Source organism: Neurospora tetrasperma, assembly GCF_000213175.1.
Source record: "Neurospora tetrasperma FGSC 2508 unplaced genomic scaffold NEUTE1scaffold_81, whole genome shotgun sequence".
NCBI lineage: Eukaryota > Fungi > Ascomycota > Sordariomycetes > Sordariales > Sordariaceae > Neurospora > Neurospora tetrasperma.
In genome coordinates this window covers 3,184,606-3,197,633 of record NW_009799179.1, presented here as the reverse complement: position 1 = coordinate 3,197,633, position 13,028 = coordinate 3,184,606, and the positions used below count along the sequence as shown (strand labels likewise).

The 13,028-nt window shown below is 50.0% G+C and overlaps 1 protein-coding gene across 1 annotated transcript; it reads right to left on the bottom strand.

Annotated features, from left to right (window-relative positions):
• Positions 1-11,555: 11,555 nt before the first annotated feature.
• NEUTE1DRAFT_142048 (uncharacterized protein) lies at positions 11,556-11,953 on the bottom strand (the record flags this gene model as incomplete). The annotated part of the gene is made up of 2 exons (XM_009857475.1): positions 11,556-11,603; positions 11,657-11,953. 2 exons carry the CDS (start codon positions 11,951-11,953, stop codon positions 11,556-11,558), a joined length of 345 nt encoding a protein of 114 aa, XP_009855777.1.
• Between the last annotated feature and the right edge of the window lie 1,075 nt (positions 11,954-13,028).

Here is a 13,028-nt window from a genome sequence, read left to right as displayed (position 1 = left end):
TGCCCTGTGATACATACGATTAGCAAAACCATAAAGCTGCCCGGATCGTCAAATGCCGAAATGGGACGAACATCCGGTTGTCCTCAAACCTCAAGTTTCCGGATCGAAATCGTATTTGCCTAACGCGCTCCAGAATGGTCAACGGCATTCGCATTCGCAATCCATCATATGTGAAAGAAGGTCTGGCGCGACCATCGATGTCTTAGATCTAATTGGCACGTGGCTGTTCCCTGCTCACACATCACACCCTTCCCAGGGGGAAAACTACCCATCTGTTGCGGGCTGATAGGTTGTTTTTCTCCAACTTTCTCTTGGCCTGTGAAAATGGTCGACGTTGATTCATGGCTCTCACCATAAGCCGATCCATGAGGGTTAGCCGGCAAGACCTGAATAGGGCCCTACATATATGCTCAACGCACCATCCACCACTCACACCATGACCAGTATTAGTTAAGAACTCCCCGAATCAAGAGCGGCGGGCCCTGCTACCCTAAGAAAGAAAGCACTGGGATGTGGTGCCATTTGGAAGCATTCTTGCGAGACGACGAACCGTTGCTTGATAAACCACTACTAGGAACCGATCTCCATGGTCATCTCCCTTTCTTGGCGTTGTGACTGCAACATCAACATGTCGCTTTCAAGACATGTGATACGAACAATCAAGGGAACTGATGCTCATTCTTTCATGCAGGAACATTCTTCTGTTGTACGTGGCCGTCAATCCCGTCAGTGGTCACTTGTTCCAGTGGTCTCCAAGCTTCACACTAACAAACATGCGCCCGGGCTTACATCGGATGATGGGAATAGATATTCCGGAAGTGTGGAATGGATATAGTGTACGCAAATGGACACTTTCGCAAACCCTACCGCGGTGAAGCTCAAGAAGTTTGGAGACAACGATGCTTACTTTGAATGCACGCAACATGCCCTAGTTGCTGCCAACGCAATGGAAGCTCCACTGCGGTCATAGCTTTCCACCAGTTGCCCCTGCTGGGCGCGGGAGGTCAGGGGTAATGGACCTGCACTATCGCCTGTTTTGCACTGGCGTGGTTCCTTTTTAGGATGCGTGTTGAGGACGTAGCCAGGGGGTGACTTCCACCTTCATCAGCATTACCTAAGGCACTCGACCGCAGACGATAGTATTGGATGGATGCACTACCCGTGCCTGAGTATTTGGCATACTTGGCAGCCTTCAGTTGGCAATCAAGAATCCAATCCACCACGCGCGCAACCGCGAGATTGCTAAGAAAAGGTCGACGGGAAGACATGGCTCGCGGAACCATTATCGCGCTCCCGGACGATCTGTATGATGCGCATTCAGGGCCTCGATGCTGTTTCGATGCACTCGGCATGAGAATCGGCATCGTCCGCTCTTCCTTGGAGTAGCTGAGACCGAGAAACAGCACAACGCTCCATCCACAAAAGGGAGAAAGACGGTGAATACTATCCGACGTAGCGCCCCAAGTTCCTCCCAAAACAATGACACGCTAAAACGACTTGAAACGTCCTTCCATCCCACTGCAAGAACAGCATCGACTGCATACTATCTTGTGTGTGGACCGCAAACGCGTGCCTAGGTATTCAAATTTTGTTTCATGACTTGTCCAGTTTCGAACTCAGTGCTGAGAGAGGCCGCAGTGGTCCAGCGTCGGTGTTGTCAGATTCTATGTTCGTCTGCACCTTTGATGGGAACAGCATCTAAGCAGATCCGTCGGAATTTATTGCTCTGTGTCCTGCCTGGAACACTGCAGAGCCTTGAAACCTCCAAGCCCACAGCAACTCCTCTAGTCTGGCCTCGTCGGCTGAAAGGCTGGCCAGGAGCTGTACTCGAGATCCTCCTTTGATTGGATCCTACGACTGGCGGTCAACGAACCATACCCGAATCATCAACTCGCCATGCCGTTTCAACAGGCCCTCTGGCGGACCACTTGGCCAACTCATCGAATAGAATGGTTTCGAACTGTCCAGGTACTGAGGTGGGCTCTTCTCGAATCGCCAATGCAGGATGACCTGTCCCCGCTGGGAATCCATTCACGCCAGCAGCTGGTCCTCGTCAAATAGCACGAGGTTTCTACAGAGAGAGGCGAGATCCCTATTCAGCGAGGCTCAAGTGACGAATTTAACCTTGTTCCCTCTCTTACGCAAACCTGGTCTCCTGTTTCTCCATATTTAGTGTAAGCATCAGACTCACATATGATCGGATACAGGTACCCTCCAAAGGGCTTTTCCTCTCTGGACTGCAGCTCTCAGCTATGGGTGGCCTCCTGTGGCAAGGCGATGATACCATCAGTCCATTCTAGTGGCTATGTGCCGCTATCCTTCCATTACCAGCTTGGCCATCCATTTAGTTCCTCGCCCTCCAAGATTGTCTTGAAAATGCTGTTACTTGTTTGCCTGCCATTGAAAAGAACACTCCCGCCATTCTACATTGACCCAAGGACACTCGAAGAATTCCGGGGCATTCCAAGGTTCAAACTCTTGCTCTTCAAAGGTTTCCAGTCATCACATGGACCTCGTTTGAACACTGATGCAAAATGACCTGCTTCCATCCCGTGTCATCTTGGACTGACCATCAAAAACTGCGAGCTTCTCTCCATTGGTTAGCCCGATGGGGATACCTCTCGAAGTCAGCAGTTCCCTCTTGGTCCTAGGAGCAACCCCTCCCCCCTGTCGAGTTGATCCGGCTCAAGAGTGGATTTACAAGTGATGTTCTTACCTCCATTCTTCTCTTTTTTTCTTCCCCTCCTAATCCTCGTCCCATCGTTGAACCCTGTCGAGCTTATAAAAAACCATACGACAAGCAAAGTATCGCCACCCTCAGTAAAGCCCAACCCCTCAACTATCCCCTCCTTATGTTTCGGATTTTCGCATGCCGGAGCCCCAAGATGTGTCGAGACCCCACCGCCGCAATGGTCTAGCCCACCTTCGAGCAACGGGATCATTCCGTGTTGAGGGAGGGAGGTAGTTAGGTGACAATAACATATCGCTTGAGCCTAGTTCGGGCCGCTTGAAGGGTCACGGCCCAGCTAAAAAGAGAGGCACATGGGCGTGAGAAGGAAGGCATTCCGCGTCAAGGACTGGCTGGCTGGTTGGATATGCGGGGTTTCTATGGCTTGATGGATAGTCCACCCCGCGCCAGGACAGTAGTCACTGCGTGCCGACTTTCCCCCAAGCTGGGGCCATTGACGAGCTGTCCTCGCTGGTAGTCGGTCTGTTACAGGTTTGGCTTGACAGGGACTGGAAAATCATGGCATGTAGAGTGTAGGATCGCGGGGTGATTGGGATATCTCTCACCTGGGCCCGATGGCGAGTAACATCCACGATGCTGACTCGTCAACCAAGCAGCAGCCCCTGCTGCCTTTCCATTCGGTGGAACGGATAAAGGGGTTGACCCAGACCCCTTCGCCAACCAGATAGGTAGGTTGCGGAACGGACCGAGTGTTTAGAGATGCTTGTCTCGAGGGCAAAGGTAGAGCGCGTCCACATGCTTTTGTTTGGGCAATGGCTCAACTTCCGTGTCCATCCTAGCCTAGTGAAGGGGCTTCTACTAATATTACTACAGCGGGAAACGAGCCACCAACATACACTAATGAAATAGACAAAGGTATCATAAATGGACAGAAGAGAAGAAGAAGAACAGGCAGTAAGTGGTTGACTTGAAGAATGGCCACATCTAATGACGGAAAATAATCTGCCCTGGCCAACGTTCGCAGGCGTGCATGTTTGTCGCGAGATTTTGAGAACCAACCACACGGGATGGACTAGGTGGTAGTCTAGTGATTGATGCCCAAAGGTTTACCAGACGGCAATCACAAGACTAACCTAGTACTAGCACTACACTGTTGATACAACTACAACCTTGTTCTTTTGGTTCCGACCAAAGTGGAAGGCATTGCCAACGGTGCGAAGTGCGCTTTGCATTCCAATGATCACCCAGTGACTCGGCACTTTGGCCATGGCAAGGACGGATGGTCAGCACCAAACCGGGTCGTCCACCCGTGCGGCTCTGGTTGCCGAAGGCTCTGTCTGGGTCAAGATGGAGTGAAACAGCGTGGGGGGGAAGGGGGGAAACGTTGATCACCGGAGCCGAGTAAGAGAGATAACGTTGGTTTTAGTACGCCACAGTACACTATACTTAGAAGCCCCTCCTCAAAACGGATCTCTCAAACGCTTTGCTACTAGTCTGTCTTCATACAAAGAGGTAGTATGGTAGGCTGGTATAACAACACCCCCCTCCCCCGACGTCGTCCTGTGAATGGAAACAGATCGGCGCGCGGAGGAAGCTACGCCAGGAGTCTAGACTGGTCCGAGCCCGAGCATTAGGCTTGCACACTTCACAGTGACAGTGTGGCTGGCTTGTGACTTTTTTGGAGTTGGCCTCATTCCTCTCTCTCGTACGACACTGTTTCGTGGTCTTCTTTACCATCGATGCTGACATTGACACAGTAGTCGATTCCCTTGCTGTTCATGAACGGAATTTTACAGAGTCTCTCCACAGGGAGCCGGGAGACCGATTAACCCCTTTCGGGTTTCTTTTGGGTAGCGATGTGCGATGTAAAGTGTTGTGTTGATCCTCTGACTTATCGGTAAGTCATGTTAATGTGAGTAGGTAGCTACGCACTGCTTACTGCCCGTGCAGTAGTGTACTACTGAGGACTTAGTGACTGGAGCCTACTTGAAGATGCAGTGCGTGAAGAAACATTGATTTCAGAGTAGAGCCAAGTCACCCAGCCATTGATGTCAATTACAGTAGTAGCTCAAACTTCATGTTCTTTGTACTGTACTTGGAGTGTTTGGTGACTCTAACACTTTAACGCATATCCTATCCATCCGCCGTAGAGCGTTGAATATAAAATGGCAGGGAGCACTGGATAAGGTACATTGCTAAATGGAGAGCTCACAATTGTAAGGTAAGGATGGATAATAGCATGTGCGGCGACACATAGATCAGCCCTACACGTGTGCCTAGAGCTATATCATACTGCTAAGCTCAGCCTGATTCTTGGATGTACGGAGTGATTCTCTTGCTCACTGTACGTTCTTCCTACCTATCTTTCGACCTTGTTGCTTTCAAGAGTGAGTAAATTCCTTGACCCGGGGAGGGACATGACAATCTTCTCACGGCGGAGTGGGTTGTAAGTCACGTCGACAATACAGTAATTGACATGGATGGTACTACTCCCGCTGCATCTTGTGCTTCGCGAATGCCTCTGCACCGATGTGTGAATGCCAAGTATCAGTAAGTAGGTAGTTTCGGAATCGTCATATTGGAGACGATGTCTACCTCCAGACCACTTATATTCATATTCTGTCCCCGACTGTTTGGGTTAAAATTTTATCATTAGTGTGCAGTGGCTCAACCGCATTCAGTTGATTACCTAGTTGATCAACCAAAACCGAAAGCCCATAACAGTCGGTTACTAATATTAAGATGTTGTTTCAGTCTTTCTAATATTGAGTGTTAGAAGGGCCCGGGGTAGTAGAGCGATCAAATCTACCATAGTAGTTAAGGATGACACTCACTAACAGAGGTCTTGACATCCAGCCACCCAGCGTCGTAAGGTACTTGTCATTACGCCACTGCCTCTCAGCACTGCAATCTTCGTTGACTGCAGCGACAACCGAGCAACTTGGGCGGGAGACAATCGAGAAGAACTTGCACGCCGGCAAAAAGGCAGTTGCGTGGTGGTCGCTCCGATCACCGCCGCGTTACCACCACTCACGGAAGTGGCAGCTCACGAGCAACTGCCCAATACAGTAATACTTACCCCTACACTTACTTCCCTTACTACCTCTACGTAGTTCAGTTTGAGCAAGGGAACATCTCACGTACGAAAGTCGTTCTTACCTGCCTGGCCGTACGTAGAAAAAAGAAACGAGTTTGGGAAGGCACGCTCAGTTGAGAGACATCCTTCATGCTTGCATACTATCGGTCTCTGGACATGATGAACTGGTGTAGTGTAGAGGTCACTAGGTACCTCTAGGTAGGTAGGTAGACAACCACGGATCTTTTCAGCTCGGGCCTCCAGGTAGATTCTTTTCTCCGGCCAGATGAATTTGTTGTTGATTCACAGAACGAGAAGACAGTTCCTTTCCATGAGTCCCAAGTTCCATTCGAGTCAATCCAGCTGAGGAGACAACTCGATCAGAAGCAGGTAAGTGAACAGCGCTGGCGGGACAATGGGTGCACTGCATTGCAAGAACGACGAAACTAGTACTGTCAAACCACTGAAGTTCGCATTCCATTGCAAAACGCGAGTGTTGCAAGTAAAGAACTGACCAGTGAAACTGGGATGACGTTACGAAGAAATGAATGTTGAAGCAGGCCGAGGTCTCTTGATAGAGGTAAGTTGACTTCGCACGTATCACGCCGTTATTCGGAGCACTGCATTATTACCTACGTAGGGTTGATCTACGTAGTAGAGAAAATATTGTGGCCTGTAGGTACCTCTAGGTATCCAAGTAGCCACAAGCACTTTACCTCACTGAACTGCATGAATCAATCCCTGTTCCTGGGATGGCGGCAGGTGGTGACCAAGTATGAAATTGAAAATATGAAAGCTCCAAGAAGAGGGGCCTAGTGGTCGAGTATTACCTGGTGAGAGAAACGCTGATATGGTACACTGTACCCAAAGGTCCATCGTCTTCCTACGAGTGTTGACTAATCTTCAAAAGAAGAGTGTCTCTGTCGCTGAAGCTGCAGTGCAGTACCCTCAATGAGACCAGTTGGGCTAAAGAAGGTTCTGCCAACTGCCTGGGTTGATTGCTTATCAAGAGCAGACGGGACGAGGGCTGGAGGTCCAGAATTAGTCCGATGGTGCTTGTTGTCCTCTAGCTTAACATCGGGAGAAGTAGGTGCCTGATGGAAGGTGTGGCTGATTGTGACGGAGATGCCATATATTAGAAGATAATGAAGCGATACGGTCGGTTACTACTCACATACCAGTTGTTTCAGATACTCACTTGAAATCTAGTTTGTTTAAATCAGTCAATGTGGATCACAGGAATGACACTCTGATAGACCTGGACTAAAATCCGAAAAAAAAACTACTATAGGGATAGGTCGTTTCCAGTTATGAAACACAGCTCTGAAACTGACGGTGCGAGAACAGTCAGCACTTAAACTCAGACAGCTATAGATGAAATTTAGGAGAGTACTTAGACAGTGTCCTTTGAAGGTCGGAGACGTGACTACCTTCAAGACCTGTCAGAAGGTGTTGGTTGTTATATCCTCCCCGACTAATAAGTTCAAAGGCATCATGCCCTGTACTTGGGAGCATGACGATACAATGATCAATACGGCTCTGTCTTTACAGTGCTTCGAGAAGTCATTACTCAGTCCTAAATGTTGTTTATGCGTCTTGTTTGGATATATCGGTGGACTGTGTGGCTGGGCAATATCTTGATTCATCTCCTTGATCCGCACTAAAAGAGTCCATATCCAGAGATCGTCTGATCGTTGCACAGGATCCTGGGGAAAATAAAAGAAATGAAACAAATAAGAAACCCATCTTGATCGATATTTCCTCATTTGATGATGGACATTGGTAGGAACACAGTTGATGGAAGGCAGTTGAGGGACATTTCTCTATTCGAAATGCTAACAGGAGAGAGATCCCAGAGTACTTATTATATTGGAATGGTTTTTCCTAACCCCCAATTGGGGATTGGATCTAATCCTGCTGGTTCGAGAAATGAAGCAACGGAGGATGAAGGACGGAATAGTCTAAGTCCATCCATGTACCTAGAGGTGATCAAAAGTCAGATCAACGGAGCGAGTGAAATAGTGAGTGCTACCAGAGCCGGCCACTACATGTGTTATGTGCACAAATGTTCTTAGGCGTATAAAAATAGGTCTGTTTTCCTTCAGTTGATGGCACAGGTAGTCTAATATAGTGAAGACCGGCATACGAACTACGCAGAAGCCTTTTTTTTTTCTTTTTTCTTTTTTTTTCTTCTTTTGTAGTCCAATGGGAATCTTGTGTCTCGTAGTCTTTCTGGCCGGTTGAACCTCTGGTTGCTTACAAAAAGAACTATAAGATGTGCGTAATGGAATGATATCAACTTATCATGAGCCTTTCCCACACTGTACCTCGACAACAAGACTTCTTCCGTGGTATGGAAAGTGGTAATCAGTTACTTTGCGCTCTGTAGAGGTAGCTGACAGGTCCTCCCTGGCTGCTTCTATGCAAGATCACTCACTACCAGCGACGGGAGTCTAACGAGATATGTTGCTTGTATCACGTCCCTTCTTATTCAGTCAACCACCCTGTCGCCTCACGCCTCTGGGCTTTTCAATCCAATGGACACCAACACAAAACAACAAACCACGTACTACACGGTGCTGTACGATCACCGCCAGAATCTAGGTACAGGCAGTCAACGACCGCCCTGTTTACTGCAATCCAACGGTTGAAGAGTAACAGAAAAGCATTCGTTTTGAGATGTTGCTAGCTCTCGCATTGGCTTTTAGACACTCGCGAACGTTGACGCTGTTGATCTACAGCCGTTAGATTCAGTTGCCGTCAGCCCTGACCACATCAGATACATTCACCGGGTCGGATGCGATTCGGGTTTTGATCAAACTTTGTCCAGACGTTGCCATATGTGTCCGTTGACCAAAGCCTAAGTTGCCATATGTGTCCGTTGACCAAAGCCTAATCGAGACGCGAATTGTGATAACACTCGTCTGAATGGGGGAATGGCTCCGTTGAATGCGTAGGTACACCTGGACAGAATAAGCAAAGAAGAACGAAAGGAAGCGAAAAGGGTTAGCTAGTTGCGACAAACATCAACTTGCTTCCGATAACCACATCAGGTTTGAATCTGATCAAGTATCAAGTGAAAGGGCTGATTGTCATGAGTTGCTGCTTCATGTTGTGTAGTACAACCTCAGCAAACATCATCAGCGAGCATTTCTTCATTGGCTTCGGATTAGGCACGTAGCCATCGGTTTCAGACAAACTAACTTACTAAGATGTACGGGATCAATGGGTACTGCTGGTACGTTCTTGTCAGTGTTTGCTTACCTACTGTTCTCAACTACCTCCTGTGTTCTCCTCTGTGCAGCCGAGTTAGGTAATGTCAAACATGCGGGATTGGCTTCAAGTTGATGCGGGCCGTTGACCAACTCGGTCACCTACAGAGCTGTTACCTGACGGGAAGTAGTGCCCTGGTGTCAAACGGTGACATGAACGTTTGCGCGACTGGCTTGAAATCCCAAGAACTTGTTCGGTTCTTGTTGACGCCAAAACATCAACTTGGAACGTGAAGTGTAAATAGAGCGCCTCTGACGTATAGAGGAGGAGGAGGAGGTTGATCCCAATTAGAGTGTACCATAGTGTTGGTGTTAGGTCAAAGGTAGTTATATCCAGCTGCTGTTAGACATTGGTTAAGGCTACGCCGATTTTGCCTGTCTCTCAGTATCACCTGCCATCCCAAGCTTGGACAAGACACCGGCTTACTAACAGAATGATTTGAAGTCCCGGCAGCTCGGAGCGCTTGGCCAAAATCCACTGAATCTCGATCCCGTGACCTGATCAGAGCGGCAGACACGGCACATGCTCACAACACAACCAAACGTATGTACAACACAGAGCATCGAATCTGGGGACAAAAGGCACATGGCAACAACAGCTTGATAATCCATACCCGAGCTGCCAAGTCCATGGGATAGGATTTTCAGCTTGGTAAATGAAATGAGTTTTGAGCATTTTTGTTGGAAGTCCGTGTCCTGGGCCGTCCATTCACTGGCCTTGCCCATTCACTGGCACTCCCTTCCTGGGTATTTAGGCTGCCCTGGTTTCCGTTTTCCCTCTTTCGTTAGACAACTCCAGAATCAAGCCTTTTTCGTTGTCGCTTTTCCAGCCTCTAACAATTTTCCAGGACCCCTCTGCGAATGAAATTCTTGAGCTGTGGAATTCATGTTCATCGCGTGGTGGCGCGACCGTGCACCGCTACCGACATACTGACAAGTACACCATGATTTGCGACAACAAGAGAGCTACGCTAGGTACTGTAGCTGAGGTGCCTCCCTGGGGAGAGTTGACGGATGTGGATCCACACCGCATCAGGTTGCCCGGGTTGCGTTTAATTACTGCATCCACCAGTTGCTCCGCCCGTCCTCATAAACAACCCACGGGTTCGCTTTCGCTTGTGCTTCAAGCGAGCCGTGAATAGTCACAAAACACAACGAGGCATTTTTCAAGCACTACACTAGAGCTAGAATCCCTCAAAGAGTGACTTTTGGTAACAGATCCTCCTTATCCCTGGTTAACTCGGTAGACCTTTGTGGAGGTTTGCGTACCTTGTGTGCAATGCACGTGTAGTGTTTCTCGTTGCTCATCGCCATCAAAAGCGGTGATTTCTCAGTCAGCAGCTTCTCAGCAGAGCGAACTCGGCCGAACCGAGAACCTTGAGAGCCACCAACCAAAGCTAACGGGAAGCGAACCCGTGCACGACTCCCAGAAGTCGGTCTGACCCTTGACCTGTGGAGGAAAGTGTGGGCCTTGGAAGGAAAAGAAGCAAAAGAGAAGGGAAGGGCCGGGCGAATCAGAGGACTGACCCAAACGACACGAACCGCAGAGCGTTCTGTGCGCAGATCCGCAGAAAGAGCCCCGGGGACTGTAACCCGGCCGACTAACCGACCCCGACCTCCTCCCCGACCGACAACGACGCGGGATTTGCGCAGTTGCAGTGTAGTGTAGCAACTGGGAGAGCGACACTGCAGGCCATATGAACTGCATGTCAACAGGTCGGTGAGTGGATGACCCCCTCGAGGACCCCCCCTGGCAAGCCACCCTCTGAGTGGTTCAACTGGACTGGTTGAAGCCTGACAGTGGAGATAGATAATCAAGACTTGTGGTTGGTGAGCGAGGGCGCCTTGAGCCGGTTTGGGAAGGTGCTGTGGCTTTGGAGGTTGGCTCTGTGGTTCCTTGGTGTGCTGCGCATGCTGTTGAGACCGTGTGGTGTTTGCTGGATGTGCGAAGCATTCGACCGACTCTGACTTTCGTCTGGGAAGAGGTTCGTAGGCGGCTGGTAGGTTCCGGAGTTCAAGGACCCAAACTCATTTGAGTTGGTGGAGCGATGAACCCCTGTTTCTGGAAGCTCTCCCACTCTGCCCGTTCCTGAATATCCGTTGGTGAATCCATCTTCTGTAGCCCTGGCAGTTCGCGGTCGCCGCTCGGTCGACAGATCCCCTATCACGAGATTTTGACTTGTCCCGACTCAGATAAGAGCAAGGCGGAAATAGAGAGACCCGAGCTCCCGGATACCAGGGAAACGATTCACTTCATATAACCCATTGAGGCTGTGAAGCAACAAGTTGATCAATCAAAGGGGAGAGGGGCATCTGAATTGCGGACTCCGGTAGCTCCTCTTGCTTGCGGACCGCTTGTTTTGCTGCCGTCCTCTCTCAGAACATGTGAGGAAGAGAACCCTATGCAAGTCACTTGCCACTATACATACCGTAGTTTCGAGTTCAAAGCCTACCAAGTAGCAGCTGGGAGTTGCATCGTCGATGCAGTCTTTTACATTTCAAGCTGGAAGTCCGCCACTTATAGATCGCTCTCGAGTTTCTCCGGCCGTTTACGATCCACGGGTTTCTGTATTGTTTTTGGTGGTGCTGGTCACCGCTCCTCAAGCATCCCATGCTCACTTTTTGCCCCTCGGCGCCGCGGAACAGTACCGGGCGGGATTCGGTTAGAAGAGCACCAACGGGGTTGCTGAGGACTTGCCGGTCTGCTCCAGTGTAGGTGAGTTCAGTTCCCACTTCTCGCAGCGGTGGTTGCGCGCTATCATGGACGCTACTGAGCGTCTGGGCCACGGAATGGAACCACGGACCAGCAGAAAGCCCGGTAGTATGGTCCGGGTTGCTGGTGCTTTTGTCTTTGGGTTGAAAGTTATGTGAGAGCTTGAGTGGTTTGGAGGAACCAATCCAATATGGCTGAAGCATGTTCGCCGGCCGAGCCATTAAAAGAGGGGACTCTGGCTGAAGAGGGAAAGGGGACCAGTGATCACAAACCAACATGTGCTCTGTGCGTCCTGAATCCCCACCATAGATCGCTGTCATGGTTGCCATGATTGTTTGTTGTTTATGATGTCTTTCTTTTATTTTTGCCGTGAGAATGTATGTTGGGTGAAACGTGATAAGGAATACTGAAACACTATAACCAATGCCTGCACACCTGGGCCTACATGGACGACGGTGATGCCGGGTGCAACTCCCACTGCGATCCATGGCCTCGTCCTGCAAAAGGGGACATGGATAGGGATGATATGATGGTTGCCCGTTGGTCAGGCCAGATAGCGTGGTCTGAGCAGTGTTCTGATGGATATGTGCGATATGTGAGCTCTCAGGTTCCAGGCCTCGGGGTTTTCGAGTCGGTGTCTCTTCTCCAAACCGTAGACCCGCATTCCGTCCGGGCGGCGACGGCCCGGAAGCCAGAACCAACAAGCGGCCGGACCGCCGTCAAGATCATGTAGTATTGATTGGCCGGTGGTTCGACCAGACTCGCAGAGTTTTCTACGGTCTGCACGCAGTGTGCAGCTGGTGCAGCAGCGAGCTTGAAGGCGGTCTGAAGGCGGTCAAGGTGTTTTGTTAAGAGTTTGGCTTGTGCGGCCCGCCCACGGCTAACACTTGAGCGGTCGTCTCCACCCTTCCCAACCTAATGCAGCTTGGGGAAGAGGGTCCATCTCTCCTCTCCTCTCCTCTCCCCGCCCCACAGCCGCCTGCCTCAGAGCGAGAACCACGCACGCAGACTGGTGGGTTGACGGGTGCTTTGGTGCGGTGACTGGCATCACGACGCTGCAGCTTCATTACTGGCAGCACCACAGAAGGGCTTTGGAAATGAGGAATGAGGCTGAATCAATCAATCAGAAGCCGGCCTTGGTCAGTGGGCGACCCCATTGAGCGGCGCCGTCCAAGCCCGTCCACTTTCTAGTCGGATGTCCTGCATGGGCTGCGAGTTGCGCGCTGCAGTTCATCGTTAGCTCTAGTGTGGTGTACGTACTGCTAGCTAGCTAAGTTA